The 14,138-nt window shown below is 58.6% G+C and overlaps 2 protein-coding genes across 2 annotated transcripts in view; both read left to right on the top strand.

The window, feature by feature from the left end:
- Positions 1–14,138, top strand: part of LOC142068369 (uncharacterized) — a 295,529-nt gene that overhangs the window by 264,569 nt on the left and 16,822 nt on the right.
- LOC125628620 (E3 ubiquitin-protein ligase TRIM7-like) lies at positions 7,272–12,039 on the top strand. Its single transcript, XM_075124032.1, has 3 exons — positions 7,272–7,330; positions 10,589–10,675; positions 11,188–12,039. The coding sequence occupies exons 1-3, from the start codon at positions 7,301–7,303 to the stop codon at positions 11,425–11,427; spliced, it is 357 nt and encodes a 118-aa protein (XP_074980133.1). The 5' UTR covers positions 7,272–7,300; the 3' UTR covers positions 11,428–12,039.

Here is a 14,138-nt window from a genome sequence, read left to right as displayed (position 1 = left end):
CAGCCCTTCCTCCCCAGGGCTCCCGGTGGCCCCAGGGATTCCCCGGACTTCCACCAGCACAAATGCCCCTCCTACCACCGCGGCTCGAAGATGTACCACCTTCTCCTCCTCCACCCCATGGCTCGAGCTTTAGCACCGTAACTGAGCCTGCAGTTGGTAAAGTGCTCCATGATCTCTAGGAAACACGACACAGGAGGGTTATAACTCTTGCGATGGAGACTCTCGAACTCAGACCAAGCTTAGTGGGGAGGCGGAGAGTTCTAGTGGGAAACTGAGGCGCAGTGAATAGCTCTTTAGAGGTTCAGGGTTCACCCACGGACCAACACAGGAGCCAGCGAAGCAGCCTAGCGAAAGGAACAAACCTACCCTGCTGTTTACATGAGGAGGAGGACTGATGCTGAATCCTGCCGCTGACAGAATCTGATATGAGCAAGTATCACACAGATCTCTCTCTAGGTCCCGAGCTTTCGGCTCAGGTCTGCACAGGCCCAGCCTGGTCACACCCCGCTCCTTTCATCTGGCTTCCCTCACTCAGCACAAAACCAAAGGCACTCAAGATGGCACTTGGAAAGATGAGGAGGACTTGTGGCACCTTAGAGACGAACCAATTTATTTGAGCATGAGCTTTCGTGAGCGACAGCCCACTTCATCGGATGCATTCAGTGGAAAGATCTTTTTATACACACAAAGCATGAAAAAATGGGTGTTTACCACTACAAAAGGTTTTCTCTCCCCCCACCCCACTCTCCTGCTGGTAATAACTTATCTAAAGTGACCACTCTCCTTACAATGTGTATGAGAAAACCTTTTGTAGTGGTAAACACCCATTTTTTCATGGTTTGTGTGTATAAAAAGATCTTTCCACAGTATGCATCTGATGAAGTGGGCTGTAGCTCACGAAAGCTCATGCTCAAATAAATGGGTTCGTCTCTAAGGTGCCACAAGTCCTCCTGTTCTTTTTGCGGATACAGACTAGCACGGCTGTTACTCTGAAACTTGGAAAGATGAGCGTTTCAGCTGATGAACCTGCCAGTTAAGAGCTGCTGCTGTTACTGGAAATACAGCAGGGGACTATACCAGACAGAATAACTCACCAGGCCTTTGGAGAATTTACAAGGGGAATCCAGAAAGTTTATGAGTTGGGATTCTGCAGAAAACTACAGGGAACTGAGAGCCAGGATTTCCACTGACTTGCTGCGTAACTTGGGCAAGTCACGGCACCTTCTGGGCCTCCAGTTTTCTCCTCTCAACTTTCCAACATGATGCAACAGAATAAACTTGTGCTTGAAAAATAAGATGAGAAAGTCAGAATGAAAAAGTCCAAATCAGGAATCACAGGAAAAACCATCGCCAGTGCAATACAAGAAACACGGCTGTCGTTGCTAAAACCACTACTTACTTACTTGTACAGACTTTCGACGAGTATTTGTTATTAAAATATAAATTCGATAGCACAAGAACAAAGGTCAATGATGAAGTGCTAAGAGTCATGAAAATAACATTTTAAAAAGTAATACATTGAAAGGAGCAAAAGTATATAAAAACTGGATTCCAAGGAAGGGAATGTAATTCAGGGAATCCCAGCCGCAGATAAGACAAATTGGTGACCTGCTAGGAGACGCTATACAGTCAGACGCACCGATCAGGGATTCTTTGTTTCTGAGGGGGGGGGTGTAAAATATTTCACTGAATCAAGTCTCCTGCCGCACCTCAGTAGGTTATATCAGATAGAGAGGAGCTGTGGTAACTAGGCATTGGGCCTGTGCCTTTTGTGGTTAGATGTTTGGCTGCGTGTGTGTGTTCCTTCTGTGTGCCATCCCAGCTCTGTGCAGACAGCTGGCAGGGCAGAGCTCAAGCGAACCGCCCAATGACCACAGGATCTGTTAAGGTACAAAGGCACCCAGCCAGGTTTATTGTCGACGAAGCACGGTACTAGTATCCCGCAGACTCTACCGGACCGTTAATACAGGTATCCCCGTAACAATGGAACAGCTCAGTGAATGGCAGGACTTTTCGTTCCTCCCTGGGATAGACAAAGACACATCTTCTGAGATACGTCTTTATCCTCCGATACAAACAAATTATGTACCGCCCCTCTGACGTAGTTAGGTGCCACCCTCTGGTGTGGTTAGTTACTGCCCCCCCTCTGATGGAGCTAACCCCCACCCAGTACCTTGCACCTGTTTGGTTTGATCAAAACCTCTCTATCCATCATGCTGTCATCCTGACCTTATCCTTAAGATGGGTCAGCGTGTTCCTGTTCTCTTTGGGGAACGTGCTGGTATCGGGGTGGTCTGGTACCACCTGTCTGGAATGTATTGATGCGTGTTTTCTTGTGCCTAGCACTACTTAGGGATGTGAATTTCTGCAATATCAGCCCTGTTCTTGCCAGATTCTGGGAGCAGGACCTGCCTCTGGCTCAGAACTTAACTTTGCTTTGTATCAGCAAAGGTTTGACCACCACTTTAGTCCAGGCCACAGCCTCGCACCATGCCTCTGAGACAAGGCCCTAAGTCTCAGGTCCTCTGTCTACTACACCTTTAAGAACCCTGCCCTGGGATAGTACTGTCCTCTGGGCGAGGAAAGAAAAAAGCCCCCCTGCACACACACCCACCCCCAATCTGTTATTGCAAACACAGGTGTCTCAGGCCACCGGGGTAGCTGTTACCCTCTCTGCCCCGGCCTGTGCCGGGGTTTTTCCCTCTGTCACCCTCTGCCAGGGCCTCCCCCTTGGACTTAACCCCGGCTCCTCCCCCCATCCCTGATTTTGCCCCTCAGCCCCTATCTTAACCCTGTCTCCAGCTGCTGGACCCCCCTGACCAGCCAACTTCCACCCCCTGCTCAGACCCTGGCCATGCTCCGATTTGCCCCCTTTGCTCCTTTTTAGCCCCGGTAAATAGCAGTCTGCAGAATCTGGTGCCAAGGGAGGGCAGGGTGAAGGGCAGTGGCTTCGGCCGATGTTACTGAGCACGCTCAGTCCAAGCGAAGCGGCCTCCGAGAAGAGATTAGCAATTTAAGGCAGAGAGCAGTGGGATGCGCTGCCTGCCAGGGTCTGAACCTGCTCGTGCAGGGGGGGAAGATGCTCAAGTAACATCTGCTGGCGCCGGTTCCCTTGGGGGGCCGGGGGCGGGGGGGGGGCTGTGCTCCCTGCTGCTTGGGAGGCGACAGCAGGGGGAGGCAGGGGCCACGCTGACTGCAGGGGGGGCGGGGGGGTTCAAAGAGTTCGAGGCAGGGAAGGAGAGAGCCCGAGGGGCAGCATCAAGGTGTAGGAGCCAGGGTTGGGGGGCGATGCGCGGCCAGACAGTGGCTGAGGAGAGACCCGGAATAGGGAGGGGGGGGATCACAGTTCCCACAAATGGGGGGGGGGCACCATCTGCAGTTTGAAGAAAAAAACAAACCCCCAACAGGTTGGGGAAGCAGAGGGGCTTTCCCCTCCTTCCTCTTGCCAGGACAGTACAGCTGGATTCCCGGGGCGGTGCAATTCAGGGTACCGTGCGCCCCGATGCAGGAGACTTGATGCAGTGGAATATTTTACCTTATCCCCCCTCCCAAAGAGCTATAATGGTCAGACATGTTTTTAGTTTTTAAAAGAATCTCATCAGTTTGGCTGTCTGCATAAAGCCTCCTAGCAGGTCCCAGATGTTTCTTATCTGCCGCTCTGATTCCCTGAACTGAGCTCGGCCTTTTCCTTGTAATCCCCTGTGAAGACAGTCCCACCCCATTACATTATTTACTTTTTAAACTGTTATTTATCTTACTTTTAGCACGTCTTCATTTACCTTCATTAACGCTGCAGATGGTTCAAGGTTAAAATGTCAGGAGGGGGGGCAAGTGCTTCGGAGGAGAGGATTAAAATTCAAAATGCTCTGGACAAACTGGAGAAATGGTCTGAAGTCAGTAGGATGAAATTCAACAAGGACGAATGCAAAGTTCTCCACTTAGGAAGGAACGACCAGGTGCACACATACAAAACGGGCAATGACGGCCTAGGAAGGAGCCCTGCGGGAAGGGATCTGGGGGTCAGAGTGGATCACAAGCTAAATATGAGTCGACAGTGTAACGCTATTGCAAAAAAAGCAAACATCCTTCTGGGCTGTATTAGCAGGAGTGTTGTAAGCAAGGCACAAGGAGTAATTCTTCCGCTCTACTCCCTGCTGATTAGGCCTCAACTGGAGTACTCTGTCCAGTTCTGGGCTCCACATTTCAGGAAAGATGTGGACAAATTAGAGACACTCCAGAAGAGAGCAACAAAAATGATGAAAGGTCTAGAAAACATGACCTATGAGGGAAGAGTGAAAGAACTGGGTTTGTTTAGTCTGGAGAAGAGAAGGCCGAGAGGGGACAGTTTTCAAGGACATAAAAGGTGGTTCCAAGGAGGAGGGCGAAGAATTGTCCTTCTTAACCTCTGAGGACAGGACAAGAAGCAATGGGCTTCAATTGCAGCCAGGGCGGTTTAGGTTGGACATTAGGAAAAACTTCCCAACTCTTAGGGTGGTTAAGCACGGGGATAAATTTCCCACGGAGGTTGTGTAATGTCGATCACTGGGGATTTTTAAAAGCAGGTCGGACAAACACCTGACAGGGATGGTCTAGGTAATATTCAGTCCTGCGTTGAGTGCAGGGGGCTGGACTAGCAAACCTTAGCGTTCCCTCCCTGTGCGCGCAGGACTTTGCAGCTTACCCACACAGCACTGCTGCGTAGCAGGCCGGGGGTAATGTCGCTGGGTCTGTGACTGCCGTAGCCACAAAGGGGGGAGGACACCGCTTGGCAGGCTGCAACAAAAATATTTTGAGCAACCTGATGCTCTTTCAGCTCTGGCGCAGGGGGCGGGGCTGGTCCCCTGGCCCAGAAAGACCCCAAAAGAGGCCGCGAGGCTTACGAGGCATGCTCGGCATTTGCTCCTGAAGCTGTATAAGATGTTTTCATTGCAGGCAGGGGCGCTAATCTCTTGACTCACCTGATCACGAAGTAAATCAGAGAGCAAGGGGGGAAATGTTATAACTAGGTGTGACGAAGGTGGGGGGGGGCGGTTCTTGGGTTTTCCTTGGGTTTTCCAATGGTTTGCACGCAGAGGGGATGGGACTCAGTTTCCCTGGGTGTTACTGGTTTAATGAGATCATGGAAGAGGGAGTTTGTTGTTACACAGGACCGGCGAGGGAACTTGGGACCCCGGCCAATGGCCTGGAGAATGGAGACCCCAGTGACTGGTGACCTGGCGACCGGGAGGCCCAGCTCAGGAGTCCCAGCCGGGTCTGGCCAGTGGGAGGACAATGGGCTGCGGAGAGAGGACCCTGGTGACTGGACCAGCCAGTTCCAGCCAAAGGGGGCCAGAGGACAGGAGAGGAGGCCCAGGTGACTCTGTTTACCTGGACAGAAGACAATGGACAGAGGTGGGGCTTGGCGCCGGTGAGATCAGGTGCCCAGCTGGGAAGTGGGGGCTGGACAGAGGGAGCAGGCAGAGCCCCCCTGGATGCAGGGGAGACTTGGATGTGCAGTGCTGAGGGAGGCCAGTCCTGGGGGTCCTGTGGGTTTCCTATGCCGTGTTCAAATGCTCAATAAACCCTCTTGTTTTACGAGAGTCGCCCCGGTGTAGAGAACAGGGGGGCGTTATTTCCTCTGGGAGTGGAGGCCCCAGGGGTCCAGAGCGAGGGGACTCCCTGAGGGGGCCCACGGCGGAGACAGGCGGGCTAAGGCTCAGAGAGGTGCGGTTCCAGGAGGTGGACGGGCTTCAGCCCCGAGAGAGAGTGGACCCCCGAGAAGGGCTGTCGCCCTGAAGGGGGTTCCCCCCAGGGACCGCACGGGGCCAAGAGTGAGTCTGTGACACTAGGCGTGGCAGGATTTACAATAGATGGCAGTAAATGATGACTTCAGCTGGTGTACTGAAATTAATGAAAAACACCACCATGGGTAACAGGTAAGCATGCAGCCTTCCCTGCCCCCCCCCCATCCCCACTTCGAAAATAAAAAGTGAAAAAGAGAAAAAAAAAAATCTAAAAAATAACCATGGCTATTAACTGTCACCATTAGGAAAAAATAACTGAATTCTGCCCCGTGACGTGTACGCTGCGTATTACGGCCCCATTGTAGGGCCGTGGGTCTCCCCCTTGCCAGGCGGCTGGGCCCCGTTCAGGAGGCGGATTGGTCTCACGTACCCCCCAAGCCTCACCTCGCTTAAGAACAGCTGGCTTACAAAATCAGACGCAGAAACCACAAAAAGAAAGGGAGTGCAAACCTCCTGCACAAATATGAAAAGAACAGGAGGACGTGTGGCACCTTCGAGACTAACCCATTTATTTGAGCCTGAGCTTTCGGGAGCGTCACTGGGCGTGATTACTGAGTCCCTGCCGGCTTTCTCGTTTTTATCGTGCAATTATAAAATAAATCGGCTGGAGTATCGATACCCTGCTTCCATGTCCGTGTGCAGCAGAGCTTCTCAGACTTTTCTCCTGGTGCCCCCCTTCACACAGAAAGCCTCTGAATGCGGAAACCCCCCCCCCCTTTATCAAGGAACACGTTTTAATATCTTTAACGTCTTTATAAATGCTGGAGGCAAAGCGGGGTTCGGGCTGGAGGCTGACAGCTCGCGACCCCACCCTGTAAGAACCTCGTCACCCCCTGAGGAGCCCCGACCCCCCAGTGTGGGAACCCCCGGGGTGTAGCATATAGAGCCGTATACACAAGTCGCTCTTTGACCTTTTACTTTGCTCGGGCGGTTTATGCAGCCCGACATAAATCAAGGCGAACGTAGCCCCGGGGAAGATCTCTGTGCATCCCCTATGTGGGGGGGGGACGGGCCTGTTCCCCGTTTGAGACCCCCCCTGTTGTAGAAGCTACTTGGGCACCTAAATCCCAGCATTATGGAAGCAGGGGGATGGTCCCGCTCTTCCGGGGAACGACCCTGGCGGGAGGCAGGACCCCGGCCTTTAGCGGGAGGCTTTCAGGGGAGCAGCCCTGTTAGTCTGCAGCCGCAGAAGGAACCCGAGGCCTCCTGGCACCTCCCGGGCGAACCCACGATTATTTGGGCATCGGCTCTCGCCGGCCGCCCCCCTGGGAGCCGTGTCCCGATGTCTGGGGCTTTGGCTTTTACAGTCACCCCCCCACCCCACCCCAGCCCCCCACCCCAGTGGGTGCCTGCCCCTCTCGGGGGGTCTCCTCTGCCCCCCCCAGGCCGCCCCATTCCCGGAGCCTCGCAAACACCCTGCGTGGGGCCCGGAGGGGCAGGGCCAGGCCCGGGCAGGAGCCGCCCCTTCCTGCCCCCCCGGGCCCGGGAGCCCTTCGTGCGGCCGCGGCGGCGGGGCCATGGCCGGGGCCGGGGCCGGGAGCCGCGCGGTGGGGCCGGGCGGGGACACGCGTGGGGCGGACACGCGGGGCGCGGAGCCCGGCGGGGCGCGGGAGGGGAGCGCAGCGCAGCGCAGCGCACCGGGGGGCGGGGGGGGATCTGGGGGTCAGAGCTGGGCTGGGGGGAACGGCTGGGGCTGGGGGTTGGGGGCTGTTTGGAGTTGGGGGTGTCCCGGGGGGGGGCAGAGCGGGGAGTTTGAGGGTGTCCCGGGGGGGTATAGCTGGGGGTTTGGGGCGTGTCAGTGGGGGTCAGAGCTGGGCTGGGGGGAACGGCTGGGGCTGGGGGTTGGGGGCTGTTTGGAGCTGGGGGCTTGGGGGTGTCCCGGGGGGGGCAGAGCGGGGAGTTTGGGGGGTGTCCCGGGGGGGCAGAGCGGGGAGTTTGGGGGTGTCCCGGGGGGGGGCAGAGCGGGGAGTTTGGGGGTGTCCCGGGGGGGTATAGCTGGGGGTTTGGGGCGTGTCAGTGGGGGTCAGAGCTGGGCTGGGGGGAACGGCTGGGGCTGGGGGTTGGGGGCTGTTTGGAGCTGGGGGCTTGGGGGTGTCCCGGGGGGGGCAGAGCGGGGAGTTTGGGGGGTGTCCCGGGGGGGCAGAGCGGGGAGTTTGGGGGTGTCCCGGGGGGGCAGAGCGGGGAGTTTGGGGGGTGTCCCGGGGGGGTATAGCTGGGGGTTTGGGGCGTGTCAGTGGGGGTCAGAGCTGGGCTGGGGGGAACGGCTGGGGCTGGGGGTTGGGGGCTGTTTGGAGCTGGGGGCTTGGGGGTGTCCCGGGGGGGGCAGAGCGGGGAGTTTGGGGGGTGTCCCGGGGGGGCAGAGCGGGGAGTTTGGGGGTGTCCCGGGGGGGCAGAGCGGGGAGTTTGGGGGGTGTCCCGGGGGGGTATAGCTGGGGGTTTGGGGCGTGTCAGTGGGGGTCAGAGCTGGGCTGGGGGGAACGGCTGGGGCTGGGGGTTGGGGGCTGTTTGGAGCTGGGGGCTTGGGGGTGTCCCGGGGGGGGCAGAGCGGGGAGTTTGGGGGGTGTCCCGGGGGGGTATAGCTGGGGGTTTGGGGCGTGTCAGTGGGGGTCAGAGCTGGGCTGGGGGGAACGGCTGGGGCTGGGGGTTGGGGGCTGTTTGGAGCTGGGGGCTTGGGGGTGTCCCGGGGGGGGCAGAGCGGGGAGTTTGGGGGGTGTCCCGGGGGGGTATAGCTGGGAGTTTGGGGCGTGTCAGTGGGGGTCAGAGCTGGGCTGGGGGGAACGGCTGGGGCTGGGGGTTGGGGGCTGTTTGGAGCTGGGGGCTTGGGGGTGTCCCGGGGGGGGCAGAGCGGGGAGTTTGGGGGTGTCCCGGGGGGGCAGAGCGGGGAGTTTGGGGGGTGTCCCGGGGGGGTATAGCTGGGGGTTTGGGGCGTGTCAGTGGGGGTCAGAGCTGGGCTGGGGGGAACGGCTGGGGCTGGGGGTTGGGGGCTGTTTGGAGCTGGGGGCTTGGGGGTGTCCCGGGGGGGGCAGAGCGGGGAGTTTGGGGGGTGTCCCGGGGGGGTATAGCTGGGGGTTTGGGGCGTGTCAGTGGGGGTCAGAGCTGGGCTGGGGGGAACGGCTGGGGCTGGGGGTTGGGGGCTGTTTGGAGCTGGGGGCTTGGGGGTGTCCCGGGGGGGGCAGAGCGGGGAGTTTGGGGGGTGTCCCGGGGGGGTATAGCTGGGGGTTTGGGGCGTGTCAGTGGGGGTCAGAGCTGGGCTGGGGGGAACGGCTGGGGCTGGGGGTTGGGGGCTGTTTGGAGCTGGGGGCTTGGGGTGTCCCGGGGGGGCAGAGCGGGGAGTTTGGGGGTGTCCCGGGGGGGCAGAGCGGGGAGTTTGGGGGGTGTCCCGGGGGGGTATAGCTGGGGGTTTGGGGCGTGTCAGTGGGGGTCAGAGCTGGGCTGGGGGGAACGGCTGGGGCTGGGGGTTGGGGGCTGTTTGGAGCTGGGGGCTTGGGGGTGTCCCGGGGGGGCAGAGCGGGGAGTTTGGGGGTGTCCCGGGGGGGTATAGCTGGGGGTTTGGGGCGTGTCAGTGGGGGTCAGAGCTGGGCTGGGGGGAACGGCTGGGGGTTGGGGGCTGTTTGGAGCTGGGGGCTTGGGGGTGTCCCGGGGGGGGCAGAGCGGGGAGTTTGGGGGTGTCCGGGGGGGGCAGAGCTGGGGGTTTGGGGTGTCGGGGGGTACAGCTGGGAGTTTGGGGGGTGTCAGTGGGGGGCAGCGCTGGGGGTTGGGGGCTGTTTGGAGCTGGGGGCTTGGGGGTGTCCCGGGGGGGCAGAGCTGGGGGTTTGGGGGGGTGTCAGTGGCAGGGAGCAGAGCGGGGAGTTTGGGGTGTCAGAGTGGGGGGCAGAATGGGGAGTTTGAGGGATTTCAGGGGGGCAGAGCTGGGAGTTTGAGGGGTGTCAGGGGGTGGGGTAGAGCTGGGAGTTTGGGGGGTGTCAGTGTGGGGGGCAGAGTGGGGAGTTTGGGGGATGCCGGGGCCAGAGCTGGGAGTTTGAGGGGTGTCGGGGGGCAGAGCGGGGAGTTTGGGGGGTGTCAGTGTGGGGGGCAGAGTGGGGAGTTTGGGGGATGCCGGGGCCAGAGCGGGGAGTTTGGGGGGTGTCGGGGGTAGAATGGGGAGTTTGAGGGATGTCGGGGGGCAGAGCTGGGAGTTTGAGGAATGGCAGGGGGCAGAGCTGGGAGTTTGAGGGGTGTCAGGGTGTGGGGTAGAGCTGGGAGTTTGGGGGGTGTCAGTGTGGGGGGCAGAGCGGGGAGTTTGGGGGGTGTCAGTGTGGGGGGCAGAACGGGGAGTTTGGGAGGTGTCAGTGTGGGGGGCAGAATGGGGAGTTTGAGGGATGTCGGGGGGCAGAGCTGGGAGTTTGAGGGGTGTCAGGGTGTGGGGTAGAGCTGGGAGTTTGGGGGATGCCGGGGGTAGAGCTGGGAGTTTGGGGTGTCCTTGACTTGCGGGGGTGGGTCTATGTTCTGGAGGGGGGGGGGCGTTGGAGCTGGGGAGACTGGGGCAATGTCTGAAGTTGGTTGCTTGGGAGGCGCGTGGGGCCAGGGGATGTTGGGAGCTGGGGGCTTGGGCTGCACCCCCGTCACTTCACCACGGGGTCCTGGGATTTCTCTGGGAAACCTGGGCCCCCTTTCATTGCCCCCTCCCGGGTCTTCCTTGCTGAGGCTAAAGAAGACCTGGTTAAAAGTCTGAGTCCCAGGGACTCTGCATGGACATCTGCAGGCGCGGATGGGAGGCCGTTTGCAGCAGTTTGTAACCCCTCCTGCCCCCCCCCCGCTTCTTCCAGGAGCCCCCCCGAGAGCGTCGGGCCCCTCTGGGAAAAGAGAGAGAAGCCGCCGAAGCCGAGGAGCCGCGGCAAAGCCAGGAGCTGCTGGTAGGTGCCCAGGGCCCAGGTTCGCCAGGGATCCCGGTGCCCCGAGTGACGGCGAATGCAGGGCCCGGCCTGCCAGCCTCATCCAGGGACCCGTCCCCACCGGAGCCCAGGGTCCGACACGGGGGTGGCATGGTGCCCGTAGGGTGCGGGAGGCTGCTGGGCAGGAGCGGGTCAGTCTGTGTGAGCCCAGAGCCCCTGCCCACGGGCTGTCTGCGTGTCACAGTGACCGGGGAGCCTTTCCCGCACCTGGGGGAATGGGGAGGAAATGCCGGCTGCAGAGATGGAGAGTTTGGCCCAGAGCAATCGGATGAGGTTTTGGGGAGAACAGTCCCCCCCCCATGAGCGATGTACAGCTCACCCCTGCCCTGATCCGTCCCCCTTGCTGGGGTAAATAACCTTCCCATCCCCCAGCGCAAGAGATCCCGCGCTCTGGGAAATAACTCCCCCACCCGCCGGGAGGGGCATTTATGGGTCTCCCCCGGTACCCACCCGCCCTCTCCCTGTGGCTGCAGAGCCGGACGGCAGCCGAGAGGCAGAAGATGGTCTGGGAGTGGCGGGATCTGCGAGGGTTTCTGGCGGAGCAGGAGCAGCGGCTGCTGTCCCGGCTGGAAGAGCTCGAGAGAGCCATTGCCCAGAGAAGGGATGCGGGCGCCTGCCGAGTGTCCCGGGAGATTTCCCTGCTCGGGGAGCGGGGAGGAGAGAAGGGGCAGCCGCTGAGCCCACCCCTGCAGGTCAGGCTGTCGTTGCAATGATCACACGCAGCGTTCCTGTAGGAGCGTCTGCCCCAGGCCCCAAAGCACTTTACAAAGGGGGGACAGGGGCATTATCCCTATGGGACAAAGGGGGAAAGCGGGGCAGAGCCCTGCCCAAGGCCCCACACTGAGTCTGTGGCAGAGCCAGAGATGAGTCCTGGATGCTACAACCCCAAAACCTTCTCTCCTGCCCTGTCAATGTGTGTCTACATTTGCACTTGCAGGGTGAAATCCCCTCCCCCATGCCGAGGCCCCGAGCCAGGCCTAAGGCCCCTCTCACCCCAGGTGAACGGGTTCAATGGGGCCAGGGGGCTTGCGGGGCTCTCAGCCCTAGCGGGACTTTCACTCTCAAGGCGGAGAAATATTTTCTTCCTGTAAAGTGCCTGGGGAGAAACTTTCTCCAGTGGTGTCCTCCCAGCCAGGCTTCCTGGGGCTGCTGAGAACAAACATCCCTGCTGGGGGGCCGGGGCGGGGGGCGGCAGCTGCTCTCTGAACGGGAACCTGAGAGTCTGAAATGCCCCAAACACCCGAGACGCCCAGGATGGCTGCCCTGCGGAGCAGGAGGCCTCCCCAGCCTGCGGCGCCCCCCTGACAGCCTCTCCTTTCTCTCCCTCTCAGGATGCTGGAAACCCTGGGAGCAGGTAAGTCCCCGGCTCCATTTCACTCCACCTCGTGCTCCCTTACACTTGGAAACTGCACTTAATATTGCCTTTCCCCCGCCCTTGCAATATGAAACGAGCCGTCTCCCCTAGCAGCTGTCTCTGGCAGCTAATGAGGTCCCGCCAGGGCTGTCTGACATGTGGCCCGTGGGCCGGACCTGGCCTGTCTGTCGTATTTTTGTGGCAGCATCATGTATTCACAGTGTGCAGAATCTCGGCTTTCCATTTTTTTTTTAAAGGAAGTTTCTATCCCTCCTGGTTTCAAAGAAACCCTCCCAAACGCAGACGGAGACACGTCGCCTCTCGGAGTCAGCCAACGCCATGGCTCGGACGGGTGTGAACTCCCCTGTCCTCCGTTCATCTCATTGGAGGGTCAGCTGAGATGATGACACTTCAATGTCAGCAGTCAATGTTCCTTGGCTGGTCCCGGGTGGAACGGGGAGAGGGCGGGAGTGAAGCCCTGGAGGGGTGGGAACAGGGAGTTCCTGTAGGGAGGAGAGACACAAAGACCGTGAAGAGCGAGAAATGGAGAAAGGAGGGTGGGAAAGGGAAGGGAACAAGAGGCGGAAATAGCAGGAGCCATAGCAGGTGCAGGAGGAGGCTATTTTCCCCCTGTGTGATGCTGATCGTGACAATCGAGGACTTAATAAATAACAGTAACGAATTGTTGGTGTGGGGATCCAGGCCCATTTCTCTCCCCTCCTCCTTTCCCTAGCAGGGAGGATGGGACGTTTGCGGAGCTGGAGAGGAGGCTCAGCGATTTCTCTCTGACAAGTGCCGTCCTGCAGCAGGTCCTGCGGGGATTCAAAGGTGAGTGGGAGTCTGGGGGTGGCGTCTCCTCTGGTTAGAGCGACCCCGGCCCTGGGGAGGAGTCGGGGACTCTCGGGATGTCACTGACCCCGGGCTCCATCTCGCAGCCCCAGCTCCGCGAGTCGCCCTTCCCCATGGAGTCGCCCTGTGGGGCTGGCTCTGTCCGCAGCGGCTGCGTTGTGGGCCTCGGTCTGTGTCCCCGTCCCGTAGTTTAAAGCGGTTACATTAATAACCCATGGGGATTTCTCTATGAACGCGAGGGACTGAATCCTCCTCTCTCCCGTCCTCTCCTTCCCCTAGAGACGCTGCGACGGGAGCTGGGGAGCGACGCAGGTACGTGTCCGTCTCTGATGGGCCGGGGGGAGATTTCACACCAATAACCATGTTCGCGGCAGGGCATCACGGCCTCCAGCCCCGATGTGCCCCTGGAAAGGGTGGAACGACGTGACGCCGGGTGAGCCCCGTGACTGGTTCGCTCCTGCTGTGCGTCCGATGGGGATTCAGAGCGAATCCGGAGCTCAGGGGGGTGTTTCCCTTAGGGGCAGCAAGGAACAACCATCTGAAAGGTACGAGAAAGGGTGAGGCAGGACGAACCATCCATATGCTGAGCAGTCCGGCAGCTTTTAACGAGTGACTGAAGATGGACCCAGGAAGGTGCGGGGCAGGGAAGTCTTAGGTGGAACCCAGCTGTATAGACTGACTTCGAATGAGAAATGGGGCTGCTACCAGGTGTACAGATGGGCTGTGAAGGGGAAGAGAGCGCGTGGTCTAATTTTGAACGAGAAGGAAGGTGCTATAGTGTATGTCTGTGTTTCTCACACTTTTCCCGGCGGTGAGCTGTTGTATTGATTTTTCAAAGCTTAACAGGTTAAATGTGTTTATAAACTTTTGTACTGTTTAATATTAAGACAGTGATAGAAAGAAAACCTTTTCTGTCTTTCTTTCTTTCTTTCTTTCTTTCTTTCTTTCGTTCACAGAGGCTTTGCTTTTACTTTTCTTTTGGCAAACTCTTAAAAAACATTTATTTTCGTTGAAATGGTCATGACTGAGCGTGAGTTAATATTTTCACTTGCCACTCTGTTTCGTGCTTGGCAGGTGTGTGAGTTTTATAATTGTTTAGACGATTTGGTTTATTTGCACGTGTGGGTTTTGGGGGTTTTTTTTCCCCTATTTTTTAAAGAGATGGTTCATTTATTTTTTGAACAAATTGAGTTAGTTTAACGTGTCTGCTTTGTTTTCTTT

Source organism: Caretta caretta, chromosome 28 (assembly GCF_965140235.1).
Source record: "Caretta caretta isolate rCarCar2 chromosome 28, rCarCar1.hap1, whole genome shotgun sequence".
Classification (NCBI taxonomy): Eukaryota; Metazoa; Chordata; order Testudines; family Cheloniidae; genus Caretta; species Caretta caretta.
This window is presented reverse-complemented; position numbering and strand designations above follow the sequence as displayed.